The sequence below is a fragment of the Micropterus dolomieu genome, linkage group LG20, assembly GCF_021292245.1.
Source record: "Micropterus dolomieu isolate WLL.071019.BEF.003 ecotype Adirondacks linkage group LG20, ASM2129224v1, whole genome shotgun sequence".
Taxonomy (NCBI): Eukaryota; Metazoa; Chordata; class Actinopteri; order Centrarchiformes; family Centrarchidae; genus Micropterus; species Micropterus dolomieu.
Genome location: NC_060169.1, coordinates 8,230,986 through 8,244,566, shown reverse-complemented (window position 1 = coordinate 8,244,566; position 13,581 = coordinate 8,230,986). Strand labels below are relative to the sequence as shown.

Genomic DNA, 13,581 nt, shown 5'->3' with positions numbered 1-13,581 from the left:
ACACTAACGGTAAGCAGGGGCAAACTTTGAATTATGCTCCCCTCAAGGCAATTAACAGTTTGACCTGATTTCCTGTTCTTTGAAACTGAAGTTCAGGATGTGGTCAGGAAAAGAATACAGATATCACCAATGACAAATAATTATAAATGAATGGGAGTCGTATGTATGTGCATAAAACTTGCAAAATATTTGAAATTTCATACTGTGCATGCATGATAGGTGATGCTTTTGTTATAAATAAGATATTCCTTTTGTGTGCTTTTTATATTATGTCATTAAAACCTACAGGAATGAAGGAAACATTCAAACAGTTCACACCCTGCCATCCCTTCTAAATTTAATAATTTTAAGCATGAAGCTCACACACTTCTCTTTAACAGTACAAGGAGGTGCCACATCACCAGCATTACAAACAACCCATGCCAAGGAGTACAAGGGTCGGGGCACCAGCCCTACCATTATTACTGTTGCATTAAGATTGACCACACAACACTAAACTGCACAGTAATAAGAAGTAAAATAAGAGCCAAGGTGGCAGATGGAAGGGATTTTAGCACTTGGAGAGAGTGGAGTAGAGAAAACATGATTCAGTTGGGACGATGTGATACGAGATAGTGAAAACATTATTTTCATTCTGCAGTAGAGGAGTGGCAGTTTATTTTCAGGCACTGTGTTGTATTTTACTTTGGGGTTAATGTTTACCTAGCAGTTTTCTCTGCTCTCTGTCATCAGTAACCTTGTGATGCCCTTCCTCCTATCTGTCTAGTGCGAGGCCTCTTATGGTTTTCCTAAAGCCAGTTTAGCCATTTTTTTTACAACTGAAAAACACTGAAGTTATTTTCTACTTTTTATTATCTACTTACTAGTATTTGCTTTTCCTCCAACAGTTTATTTACTACCTAAGCTATTAACAGTGATCTTATATTTGATGCACTTGCAAACACATAATTAAACAATAAGGGCTATGGGTTACTTGGACAAATGTGAGGATATGAACAGCTGTGTCCACTGGGCTAGTCTGATTTCTTTCTTTCTTGTGTTATAGCTGAAGGCGTCCCCCAGGTGTTTTACTTTGGGCCCTGTGGGAAATACAATGCCATGGTTCTGGAGCTGCTTGGCCCGAGTCTGGAGGACCTCTTTGACCTTTGTGACAGGACCTTTTCACTAAAGACTGTCTTAATGATAGCAATTCAGCTGGTGAGTTCAGAGCATTACATGACACATTAAATTGTTTGTTTTAAAATAGTGTCTACTCACTTATAATGATGATTATGATAATGATGATTCAAATTTGTATGGAGAAAACACCAAGCAGATTATTTAATATTAAATTTTGTGTGCGCTGTCTGCAGAACAAATAAAATCCACACAGCAACATGATGCAAAGGTGCCGTTAATGAAACTCAAAACTTCCTGCAGATGTTTCACAATAAAAACCTCACAGAGTTCTGAAATTATTCTGCCCCTTGAGTCACTGGAAGGGTTTTAATGGGAAACAAATGGAAGAACTTTTACAAAAAAAACATAACTGGAGCAGAGAGCTCCAGTTTTTTGTTGGAGCTTCCAACCACATCTCAGTCTTTCTCAGCACATGGAGTTTGCTCAGTTGACAACTCTACTTTACTCATCTGACAACTGAGCAAATTGTGAGATACAGGTGAAAGCTCTTTGAACCAAAAAAGGACATGTTGTATGGTCTTTAACAGCAAATAGCAGAAGCTGCAAATTAATGTGTAAAAGGAGAGCTATGAAAATATGATGAAATATAAAATGGGAAATTAGACATAAATGCCTGTCTCAAATAATAACCTGGTTCTGTCTTTCTTTGAGGTGATTCAAGGCACCAAACATTTTTGCAAGAGTTTTGCATGTGTCCCAGACGGTGTATGTATAATTTGAGCTGAATGCGTCCAAAGTCCTGCCTACAGACCATAGGCCCGTAGAACAGGCGGGAAGGCGGGGTATCAGTGCTGAGTCTCCTATTACCCAGTCTGCAAATTAGCAATCTGTCAGTATATGCGTACTCTTGGGCAGGGGCAGTTAGGCTGGAAACTGTCAAAGGGCAAAGCCATCACTGAATCTCATTAAGTTTGAGCAGCTTAGAGGGGGAGGTCTGACCTAGTCTTTTTGGCGCCACAGACATCTCAAATTTTCTAACATTTCATTTTGTCAGCACTAAACCTGCAGTGCTCTAGTAATGCAGATAGCCCCTGCAAATATGTAAGGAAACCTACAAAACAGCACAACATAGGTGTTGCAGAACAGAGAGCCTCTAAAGCCTGCATCTCAGCTAAACTCTCCTCTGTATTGAACACACAGGTCTCACTCTTTTATTCTTTGGCACAAATGAGTGATCCTTCAATAAGTGCTGTGAGCTTATACTCCTACTCAAGCTCCTTTTTTTTGGTCTGGTGAAAGAGTTTCAGGGTATCAGAATCCCTCAAGATAAAACCCAAGTAAAGGATGTTATTACTCCATTACTGCTATTCCCATTGCATTTGAGCCGGTCTTCTTGTCAAATACAAATCTCTTCCTGAGATGTAACCGCTATGAGCCCTTGGTTAAGGTTCCTTAACTATTAACAAATTGTCGTTCTGATCCTAATCACTGGTGCTGTCATAGTCCTAAATCTCAGCAGGGTGGTTTTGCATTTCAGTTAGTGGCTTGAAATTCTGGCTCAACACCAACAAAGGCTTTTGTTGTGTGATCGTAATAGGCCGCTGTGGAAGCTTAGCAGCAAAGTGCTGAAACGATTAGTAAATTAATCTTTTGTCATTCAGCTGTTAATGGAGTTTTATTATCAGGCAAAAGTACTAAATATGTTGATGTTGCAGCTAGTCCTAACGCTCAACCTTTGAGATATTTTACAGACTAAAAGTTTCACTGTGTAATTGTAAAATTAATCACATTGATTATATTAATCAATAATGAAAATAATTATTAGTGTATTGTAATGAAAGGGATTTTGTAGAAATAATTGGCTCTCTGGTTGTGTGTTTTTGGTTGTATACTTCATGTTTTTAAGCATGTCATCATGTCTTTAAAGGGATACTCCAGCATTTAAGTATTACACTCCCATAAAGTTTTGGGGAGACAGCTTAAAAAAAGAACGTTTGAAATTGATGACTAAGATATCCTGACTTCTAGTCCCCAGTATGAATAAAAACCTGGATCTTAAATTTCCCATAGTGCAACTCGATTACGTCTTTCATTAGACCTTCCCTGACGAGGATATGCCCACATCTTTGAAACATGACATCCCCAGTTTGCAATGCATTGCTTCTGTTATACATTTGTAGTCTCCAAGCTGATGAAAGTGACTCAGGTGATATCTCAGACTTGACAAAGCCTCCCCAGAGTCATAGAAGACACCATAAACCAGTTTTCACAGGCTGCATAGGGCTAATCATGACCAATAAACAGATCTTCATGTGTACATTTGATGGAGTGCCCTTTTTAATATGTACTAATGATTAAATCACTTACCCAGGAAATACCGTATTACAATGTTTGTGAAAAGACCGACATTGCAGCTGTCTGCTTTCACTCAATGTCAGTTTTAAGTTTAGTAAGTCATCTTTGTTCCGATTTTGCTGACTTTGTGGCCTGGTTTGTGATTTATATCTGATTTTTGTTCATGTTTCTTTACGCTGACTCCGCTGTATTAATTTTTTCGCCAGATTTCTCGAATGGAGTATGTGCACTCTAAAAATCTCATCTATCGAGACGTAAAACCTGAAAACTTTCTCATTGGACGGCAAGGGAACAAAAAGGAACACATTATCCACATCATCGACTTTGGTCTGGCCAAAGAGTACATCGACCCCGAGACCAAAAAACACATTCCATACCGGGAGCATAAGAGCTTGACTGGCACTGCTCGATATATGTCCATCAACACACATTTAGGCAAAGGTAGGATTAATTTCAATGCTTTGTTTTTGATTTGGTTCTGTAATGTTCCTAAGTGTGTGTTATGCAATTTGGTTTTTGGCACTTTATTCTTTTCTCAGTGAAATGTTATCAAATCTATTGATCTAGAACAAAGTCGGCGAGATGACCTGGAGGCCTTGGGCCACATGTTTATGTATTTCCTTCGTGGGAGTCTACCTTGGCAAGGACTCAAGGTATTTCAAGTACATGGAATTGTTCCAAAATCGGTTTTATCCTATGTGGAAGAACATTCATCAATAAGAAAATAACACACCTGAGAGCTGACATCATGCTATGACAGTCAGCATCCATACCATAATCACATCAGTATCATTTATTTTTGCAGTTGTTTACAATCTCAGAATGTGTTGAAATTCAGTTTTGCATTGAAGTCCAAATTCTGTATTATTACAAATGAGAGAATTTAAATACGGACTCTTCAGTTATCAATGCTTTCTGTGATAAGCGATAGTATGAATTGGAAACGAATGACCCAGTAGACTGTACAGTCTTTAAACCCGTCTGTTTTAAGAAATAAGAACATATGAAGAATGTGTTTTCATGTTATTCTGAGAAATGATAATTAGACATCAGAATTGGGTCATATGTATTTCTGTTTTGATTCTCCTGCAGGCCGACACGTTGAAAGAGCGATACCAGAAGATTGGAGACACAAAACGAAACACTCCCATCGAGGTCCTCTGTGAGAACTTCCCAGGTACACTGATGATGGCTGTCATATACTAATAGTTCAGGCCGTAAACCTTGAAAAGGATTATACAGATATTGGCTGTGATTTGAGTTGTTTTTTTCCCCAAATAAAATGTTTTGAAATGTCATCCCACTACATAATTAAAATTATATAAACTACACTGAACAAAATTATAATACTATAATATAATACTTTTGTTTTTGCCCCCACTCATCATGATCTGAACTCAAAGAAGAAGACTTTCTCTATGTACACAAAAGGCAAAATACACAAAATTTGAGAGAAATAGCTCAAATATTGTTCACAAATCTGTCAAAATCTGTGTTAGTAAGCACTTCACAGGTGTGGCATATCAAGATGATGATCAGACAGTATCGGTATTGCACAGCTGTGCCTTAGGCTGTGCCACATTAAAAGGCCACTCGAAAATGTGCGGTATCTGGTGTGACTACGATTTGCCTCACGCAGTGCAACACATCTCCTTCGTATAGAGTTGATCAGGTTGTTGATTGTGGCCTGTGGAATGTTGGTCCACTCCTCTTCAATGGCTGTGCGAAGTTGCTGGATTTTTGCAGGAACTGGAACACGCTGTCGTATACTCTGATCCAGGGCATCCCAAACATGCTCAATGGGTGACATGTCCGGTGAGTATGCTGGCCATGCAAGAACTGCGATGTTTTCAGCTTCCAGGAATCGTTTACAGATCCTTGCAACACGGGATGATCATGCTGTAACATGAGGTGATGGTCAAAGGATGAATGGCAAAACAATGGGGCCTCATCACGGCATCTTCAAAATGCCATCAATAAAATGCACCTGTGTACAGTACAGTGAAAACCGGGATTCATCCGTGAAGAGAACATCTCTCCAAAGTGCCAGACGCCATCGAATGTGAGCATTTGCCCACTCGAGTCAGTTACGACGACGAACTGCAGTCAGGTCGAGGCCCCGATGAGGACGACGAGCATGCAGATGAGCTTCCCATGAGATGGCTCCTGACAGTTTGTGCAGAAATTCTTTGGTTAGGCAAACCGATTGTTGCAGCAGCTTTTTGGGTGGCTGGTGTCAGGCGATCTTGGATGTGAAGTTGCAGGATATGGAGGTCCTGGGCTGGTGTGGTTACACGTGGTCTGCGGTTGTGAGGCCGGTTGGATGTACTGCCAAATTCTCTGAAACGCCTTTAGAGAATTATGGCTTATGGTAGAGAAATGAACATTCAATTCACGGGCAACAGCTCTGGTGGACATTCCTGCAGTCAGCATGCCAATTGCATGCTCCCTCAAAACTTGCGACATCTGTGTGTTAAACTAAATATTTTTTTTGTTTGTTTGTTTAATTCAGAGGAGATGGCCACCTACCTGAGATATGTGAGACGGTTGGACTTCTTTGAAAAGCCCGACTATGAATATCTGAGGACTCTGTTCACTGAACTGTTTGAGCGAAAAGGATACACCTTTGACTACACATACGACTGGGTTGGCAGGCAGATAGTAAGTAACACACACAAAGTATTAACAGATCCGTTTTAAGTCACTGAGCATTTAACTGTTTCTTATTCCCCTCAGCCCACACCAGTGGGATCTGTCCATATAGACTCTGGAGCATCTGCTGTCACAAGAGAGAGTCATCCTCACAGAGACCGGCCCTCACAGCACCCACCAATTAGAAATCAGGTACACCAGGTTTTGTTTTAGTAGTGGGCAAGTGTGTGTGTTTTGTCAGGCATTTGTTCCTGTGTAAGCCAGAGAAATGTTACAACCTGAAATCTATGTATGAGGTACATGCACATAAAAGTCTCAGGGTGACCAATAACCTGACCTGCGAATGAGAGAAACTGTAAAACATCATCTTGAACATCTCTGTATTCTTCATTAATCAGGATCTCATCATTATTACCAAACAAAGTTGATGTGCACATATTTAAGACCAGAAATTGAAACAAATTCTGCTGATTGGCAACAGCCCACAAAGATGAAGATGAGGGAGATAATGCTTTATAATTGTTCACATACTTTACAATCACTTCATCTATCTCATCTGACTGTAGTAAAGGAGGAATAATTAGGTTTCTTTGTCAGACGGAACAGGTGAGGCCAATAGAAAATGTGCTCAAGTTGTCGGAGCAGGTGTGCTTCATTAATGGTATTTCTGGCCAGTATTTCAAAGGGACTGCAGTTCAACTTTGTACTTTTTTTTCCCCCCAGTGATTTGTGAAAACACTCCTTTGATTACTATTGTTAATTGCGTTTTGCAAAGACAACTCAACAAACAACTTGTTTCATTTAAAAAACTATTTTAAAAAGCTTAAAAACTTGTTCAGTAATTTAATTTGTGTAATGAGATTGAGACCAAAGTTTGAGATGTAAGAGGTTACCTCCATTTGGCTTCAGGCTCATTAGTTTCTTGTTCAGTTCTCTGGCCGATGCCTTGCTTTGATTTTGATTCACTTTTTTATTTTGTTACATTTTTTTTCTTCTCCATTTCTCATACTGCTTTGCATGGTACCTGCCACGCACACCCAATTACCCATCTTTCCTAACGCAATTATTCCATCACCCGCACCCCCTTCCCATCGCACCGCCAATCCCTCTTCCCCTTCCCATCACCGACGCCCCCGACTCCTGAGCAGACAGCAGTCTCAGATCGACGAGGAGCATGGGAGGTGCAGCCCACACGCCAAGCAAACTCCTCCTATCTGACCTCCCACCTGGCAGCGGACAGGCACGGGGGCTCAGTGCAGGTATACACCCCTCACCTGATCAACCAACAGCCCCCACCCAGTCTCTTTGGAGTCAGATCTGTCTCATAGGATTGAATCCAAAATAATCCATTTCAACATTTCAAGATAAATCCTAACAATACTCAGGTGCATCATACTCTGTAAAATACCTAACAATCAACTCAAAATATCTTAAAATATATATTAATATAAATTAATATAAATTTGCCATTTAAAAACAGTGATTACGCATTTCTGGATCAAATTTTGCTCACTTTTGGTTGCTGTTATTAATTTAGTATTACTATTTTTATACACTTTAATACGCAGATATACTTTCCAGTTCATACAGACGCAATAAAAATGCATTGTTGACCCTCTAAACATTTTCTTTTGTTATTCATCTCCAGAAAAATACCAAATACTAAATTACAGCTCATCATTGATCAGAAATTAATGGTATTTCCTGACTGTTACTTGTATTTCTAATTATTGTTATATGTCTGGTAAAAAACAAGCAAAAATTTAATTTTTATGTATTTTAGCCTTATGTGTGAGACAGATCTACACCCATATACCTCCCCCACCCCTTTACCCCTGGCTGGGAAATATTGTTTTTCTGCACCACCATATGCATGTCATCTGGTGCCGCCCACCCCAGATGGTGAAAATGTGATTTAGCTTTATAAACAGCAGCCCTAGATGTTGCATTTTGGTCCCAGGTCCCACAACTCTTCATGCCGCTTGGACATTACTTGCAAGACCAAGAAGGCTCTTGCATGGCAGGGTGACTTGGCTTAGCCAACTTAGTGCATGCTCTTAAGTTATAAAGGGTCATTATGCTTAAATAACATCCTGGTGTACGTTTGACTACTCTCTATTACCCAAGATTGTCCCTGTCTGCTGTGTTTGCGTAGGTATGTGCAGTGTAGGCTTTAGTACATCTCTGGCTATTTTACTAAATGCCATTCATGCAGAAACAGTGTGGAGGATTGAAAGTTGCCAGGCATACAGTAGATATGTTTACTTTGTGTGTGGACTGTGTCTGAATTAACCCAGATGGGGTTGTTGCTATAATGTGAATGAACATGAACAAGTTATTTCAACAATAGTGCATTTCCTCTGTCCTGCAACTTCCTCTCCCGGAGATTTTTCTACAATTCTTCAACATGAATGGAAGTCAGTCGTGTTAGGTTGGCTGAGATTTACAAAGTATCTACACAAAACACACATTTTTACTTTACATTATAATGCATTTATTTCTACAGGTTAATGGGACAAACATCAATAGCTTTTCTTTACCTATTGTAATTTTATATTTGTCGGCAGGCCATTTGTTTGGTTTCTGATTGTTCATCTATGTCTTTCGAAATTGAGAATGTTCAATACTGGCCTAAGGGTGGAAAGAGACAAGGTTTTAAACATATTGTAAATAAAAACTTCACTTATTACAACTTAAAACAGAAATGAGCTTAAACTTTGTGCTATTTGATTTAGGCTGACAGAAGTGGAGCTGCGGCAAACCTACACCAAACTGAAACATCCCAGTTGCCATATTTGCTGAAATTGTTATTGTCTGCTATGGTCACTGACAAGAAATGTTCTCTGCACATGAGAAGCAAAATTTAAGACAAAACTAACTCCCCTCTAGCCAGGTTATCTGCGAAAGAGAAGAAATGAAGATAGGGTTTTTGCAGTTTACCGAATTTTAAGGGTCCTTTAACTTCACCCATATCTTGTTGCATTTTGTCAAATTGGCTTTGAGCAACTGTGCATATCAATGAGAAACCCAGACATACATCAGTACATACTGATAACAGAGTGACTATGGACACAAAATGCAAGCAAGAAAAAGCATCAGTGTGGTATTTATAATATAAGTTAGTACAACACATTTATGTTGCTTTTTGTGTTATTGATGTCTCCACAGAGGAGACAGTACAAGTTAAGTGAATTGTTAAAGTAATATTTAACATTAGTTTTTAACCAGAGAAGCTCTCCATAACAGCAGGACCTGTCTTTCACATTAATTCTGGCCAAAGTCTTAGCTGTTTCTAAGTAATGCATCATCTGTACTGTAGGTGGTCAGCTCGACCAATGGGGAGCTGAATGCAGACGATCCACTGGCAGCTCATTCCAATGCTCCGATCACAGCTCAAGCAGAGGTGGAAGTGGTCGACGAGGCTAAGTATGTGTCACACACCCGCCACACCACTCCTCCATGTCCATCTGTCGCTTTCCCTCTTTCCTGGTCTTCCTCTCTCTGTCTCTCTCTCTCTCTCTCACTTTTTGCTATGCTGTGGAATTGTGACAGCCTCTACCCGTAGCTGTCATCCTGCTCCTGCCCCTCTTATCTTTTGTCTGACTGTGTGGGCTTTTTTGATCTCTACTGCTGCTTGTCTCTATGCTGTTCTCTCAATTACATCCTACTACAGCCACTTATACCTGTAGCCTGAATAGTCAGCCTCTGACTGCATAGGCTACACTTGCAGCCACTTAGGATGTCACTTCACTTTCTAGCAGCCTGACCATCCTAAACAAATACTCCTATATTGATAAACCTGTTCACCATGTCTTTAACAGTACCAGTAATGATCAGTGCAAGTACAGATTCTGTCAGTGCATTGTGGCAGCAGCCAATTGAGATCACACCAGGTTGTCCATGTCGGAACTTAGTCTCACATATAAGATTAAGATTATGCAGATGATGACATCAAATGCGACAGTCAGTTGAGAGGAAAACATGGGAAGGGGGAGTTTCGTTCAGTTTATCTGAAACTGCTATTGGTGCTGGTCTTCAGCACCAGTAGCTGGAATGATGCCATGCTGCATGGCTTGACCACCCACTGTGCAAAAACTGCACTGTTGGCTGAATGTCACGTGGTTCAGCTGACTTGAGAAAAACTGAGTGGAGCTCTTCTGAGACTTGGAGACAAAAAATATATAAATAATGATAAAAGTGCGAACAGAATCGTGGGAGTGAAACTTGACTCCAAAATATAGACTTTTTGTCACAAAGGGCAGAAGTAGTGAGAGCTACACATGCAAAGACATTTAAAAATGCCGCTTGGACTCTAGTCAGCAGCATAACCACACTTGTGTTGAGCCACCGCTTTTATTCCAAGACTAAGCTTTGATTGAGGGACGAGACTGCCCTGATTTGGCCCCAGTCAGCATTGTTACAGAGAAGAGCTGCAACGATTAATTGATTAGTTGTCAACTATTAAATCGCTCAGCAACTGTTTTGATAATAATAAAATAATCATTTGAGTAAATTCTCTGATTCTAGCTTCTTAAAAGTGATTTTATTTTTCCTGTTTTCTTTCCTTTATGACTGAATATCTTTGGATTGTGGTCAAACCAAGACATTTGAGGACATTATCTTGGACTTAGAAAATAGTGGAAAATATTGATCAGCGTTTCCCAATATTTTGTAGACCAAACAGCTAATCTGTAATGAAAATCATTAGTTGCTACCCTATTACAGAGCAGGACTGAGTGCAGGTCAGCCCAGTTATTCCCTGCTGTGAGACTGTGGTGGAAACATTTATGATTGTGGTGCAGCTAAGATTGGATTTACCAGACCTGTCGAAAAACACTGTTTGATGAAAATGTTAGTAACATATTAGTTAAGTGGACTTAGTTGGGGTTGTGGGGGTTTAGTTGGTGGCCATCACTGGTGGTGGCGTTACATCTGAATGAATTTTGGAACTTAAAGGTATAATGAGTAGGGGTAAAAAAAAGGACAGGTGTAGACTCATCCAAAAATAATACCTCTCAATCATCACTTATGACCCACCAGAGGTACAGTAGGTGTATTTATATCTGCAGAGACCCTGCCCTCTGCCTGTATTTTATTTTCTTATTATTTTGCTGATGGCACAGGAGTGAAATTCCACTCCTGTGCCAACCTCTAGCATCAACCTGTTGGCAGCGCGACTGTAAAAGCAAGATACGCAAGACTATGGATGTATAAAGAGCTGCAGGTCTGTGTGTCTCTTTGACCAAGGGCTGGGCTGAGCCACACACACACAGAGCAGAGACAGATTTTTTTGCGCTTTAGAACATAACCTCCATGGAACAACTGGAAAATACGTTGTATCTCTTATTCTCTAAATTGTTCTCGCCAACACGTCTCCCTCTCTTAATTCACTCTCTAACTCACTCTACCACCGCTGCTCTCTCTTGCTCGACGAGGCGTGGCCATCTCCACACATATTGTGTATTTACAAACAGCAACCAACAAATCCTCCTCATTATGCCCACAACTAGAAAACCACCCAAATTGGTACATTCAGTCATCGTCGCACCAGCGGACCTTTTTAAAATGAGGGGAAATTATTCCAAAGCAAAACATCAGTAATGAAGTAAATTAACTCCATTTTCATTTTAGATTTCATTCTGTAACTTTGTGATACTTAGTTGGGTTTATTACACTATACATCCCAATAGGTCTTGTATATCTGACTTGAAATATATATCAATGTTTTTAGCTTCAGTTCAGCTTTGTTAGAGTTGTTGTTCATGATGAGACTAGTCTGCTAGGCTCATCATGAATCTCCCAGAAGTTCATTCACTTTAATCTCCCCTCATTTCTGCCCAGATGACAGGCCGTCCTCCTGTTGTTTTCATTCAGACAATTAAATTGATATGATGGTGGGTGAGTTTGCTGTCAGTCTCTTTGATATTACGTCAAACAAGTTAATGTTTGATGTTTGTTTGATATAAGAAGTAATGAATGCAACTCATACCCATCATCATTAATGTTTTGCCTTTTGAGGGAAATATCAGATTTCCATGTTGAATTAGTATCACATGTATATTTGGCTTTATTATCTTTTTTTAATTTACATTCCTGGGCTGGTAGTTATTTGATTAAAGAGGTAGTTATGTAGAACATTTCTGACCCGATACTTAGGAAACAGGGAGAATTTTAAATTACATTTCACAAAAACAATGCAATATACCATCCATCCGTCAGTCTTCAACCTTCTTATCCGGGGTCGGATCACTGGGGCAGCAGATCCTGCAGGGGTCACATTAACCAGCTCTGACTAGGAAATCCCAAGGCGTTCCCAGGACAGTGTGGAGATGAAATCTCTCCACCTAGTCTTGGGATTTCCTCAAGGCCTCCTCCCAGCTGGACTTGCCTGGCACACTTCCCTGCATCCTTAGCATATGCCCAAACCACCTCAGCTGGCTTCTTTGGACACAAAGGTGCAGCGGCTTTACTCAGAGTTCCTCACGGATGACTTAGCTTCTAATCCTATCTCTAAAGGAGAAGCCAGCCACCTTCCTGAGAAAACCCATTTTGGCCGCATGTACACGCAATCTAGTTCTTTCGGTCATGAAGAAGGATTTAACACATAAAACTAGTGATGGGCTTATTGTGAATAGTTGGGTCAACCCAGTCTTGCACTTCTTTCAGTTGTTGTCCACCGACCTTTATCAAGATATAAACAGGCATTCACTGTCTGGCATTAGGAAATATTAGAAAAAGGACAAGTGAATCATATGAGTTTTTGTTAGGAAGCAGACAAGGTCATTTTTAAAATGACATTCTTGTAGTATATATTATATAACACATTTTGATACCGTAAGATCCTCATAGCCAGGTATTCTGGGAGACATCATTAAATCAAGAGTCCAACTTCCAGCTTAAATGTGCTCCCGAACTCTGCTAAAGCAGGAGGAAATAGCTGCAGATTAGATGTTCTGTTACCTTTTGTTTCGTAATCGTTTCTCCTTAAACCTCTCAAATGTTCCCTCTCTGTGTCCACTTGTGTCCTGTTGTTGTGTTTGTGTGCATGTTTGTGTGGCATGTGCCCAGTCCCCTCATCTTGGTCTTGCTGTATTAATCTATCTTACTTTTCTCTTTACACTCTTTCCTCTCTCTTCTTCTGTAGCTGCGTGAAAATGCTCAACCTGTGGTGAGTCCCTCTCTGCCAGTCCACATCAGACTCATGGAACAGGGAGTGGACCAGCCTAGGCTGGGCCCAGTGGAGTTCCAATTTACAAATTTAAACTAGACTCTCACTGGTACTATAGTGCCATATTCCCCTGAGAACACTGTCTACTATGTCTACTATCAAGTCTATGGCCGTTTCTGCCTTTTTTTCCCCCCCCACTGCTGCCCGATGTTAAGTGACAGATAAGTTTGTTTGTTTTTTAAATACAGTAAACTGTGCTGCCGTGTGAGCAGGCATACTGACTTTAA

At 40.1% G+C, this 13,581-nt stretch overlaps 1 protein-coding gene across 2 annotated transcripts in view; it reads left to right on the top strand.

The window, feature by feature from the left end:
* csnk1g1 (casein kinase 1, gamma 1) overlaps positions 1 to 13,581 on the top strand; it is a 40,764-nt gene that overhangs the window by 22,220 nt on the left and 4,963 nt on the right. Inside the window, exons 5-12 of one of the 2 annotated variants that reach the window (XM_046031794.1) lie at positions 1,046 to 1,197; positions 3,681 to 3,915; positions 4,042 to 4,127; positions 4,567 to 4,651; positions 5,987 to 6,135; positions 6,211 to 6,318; positions 7,275 to 7,385; positions 9,446 to 9,552. In XM_046031794.1, the coding sequence (XP_045887750.1) occupies positions 1,046 to 1,197; positions 3,681 to 3,915; positions 4,042 to 4,127; positions 4,567 to 4,651; positions 5,987 to 6,135; positions 6,211 to 6,318; positions 7,275 to 7,385; positions 9,446 to 9,552 (1,033 nt within the window). The remainder of the gene's footprint in view (positions 1 to 1,045; positions 1,198 to 3,680; positions 3,916 to 4,041; positions 4,128 to 4,566; positions 4,652 to 5,986; positions 6,136 to 6,210; positions 6,319 to 7,274; positions 7,386 to 9,445; positions 9,553 to 13,581) is intronic. The other variant, XM_046031795.1, reaches the window with a different exon arrangement.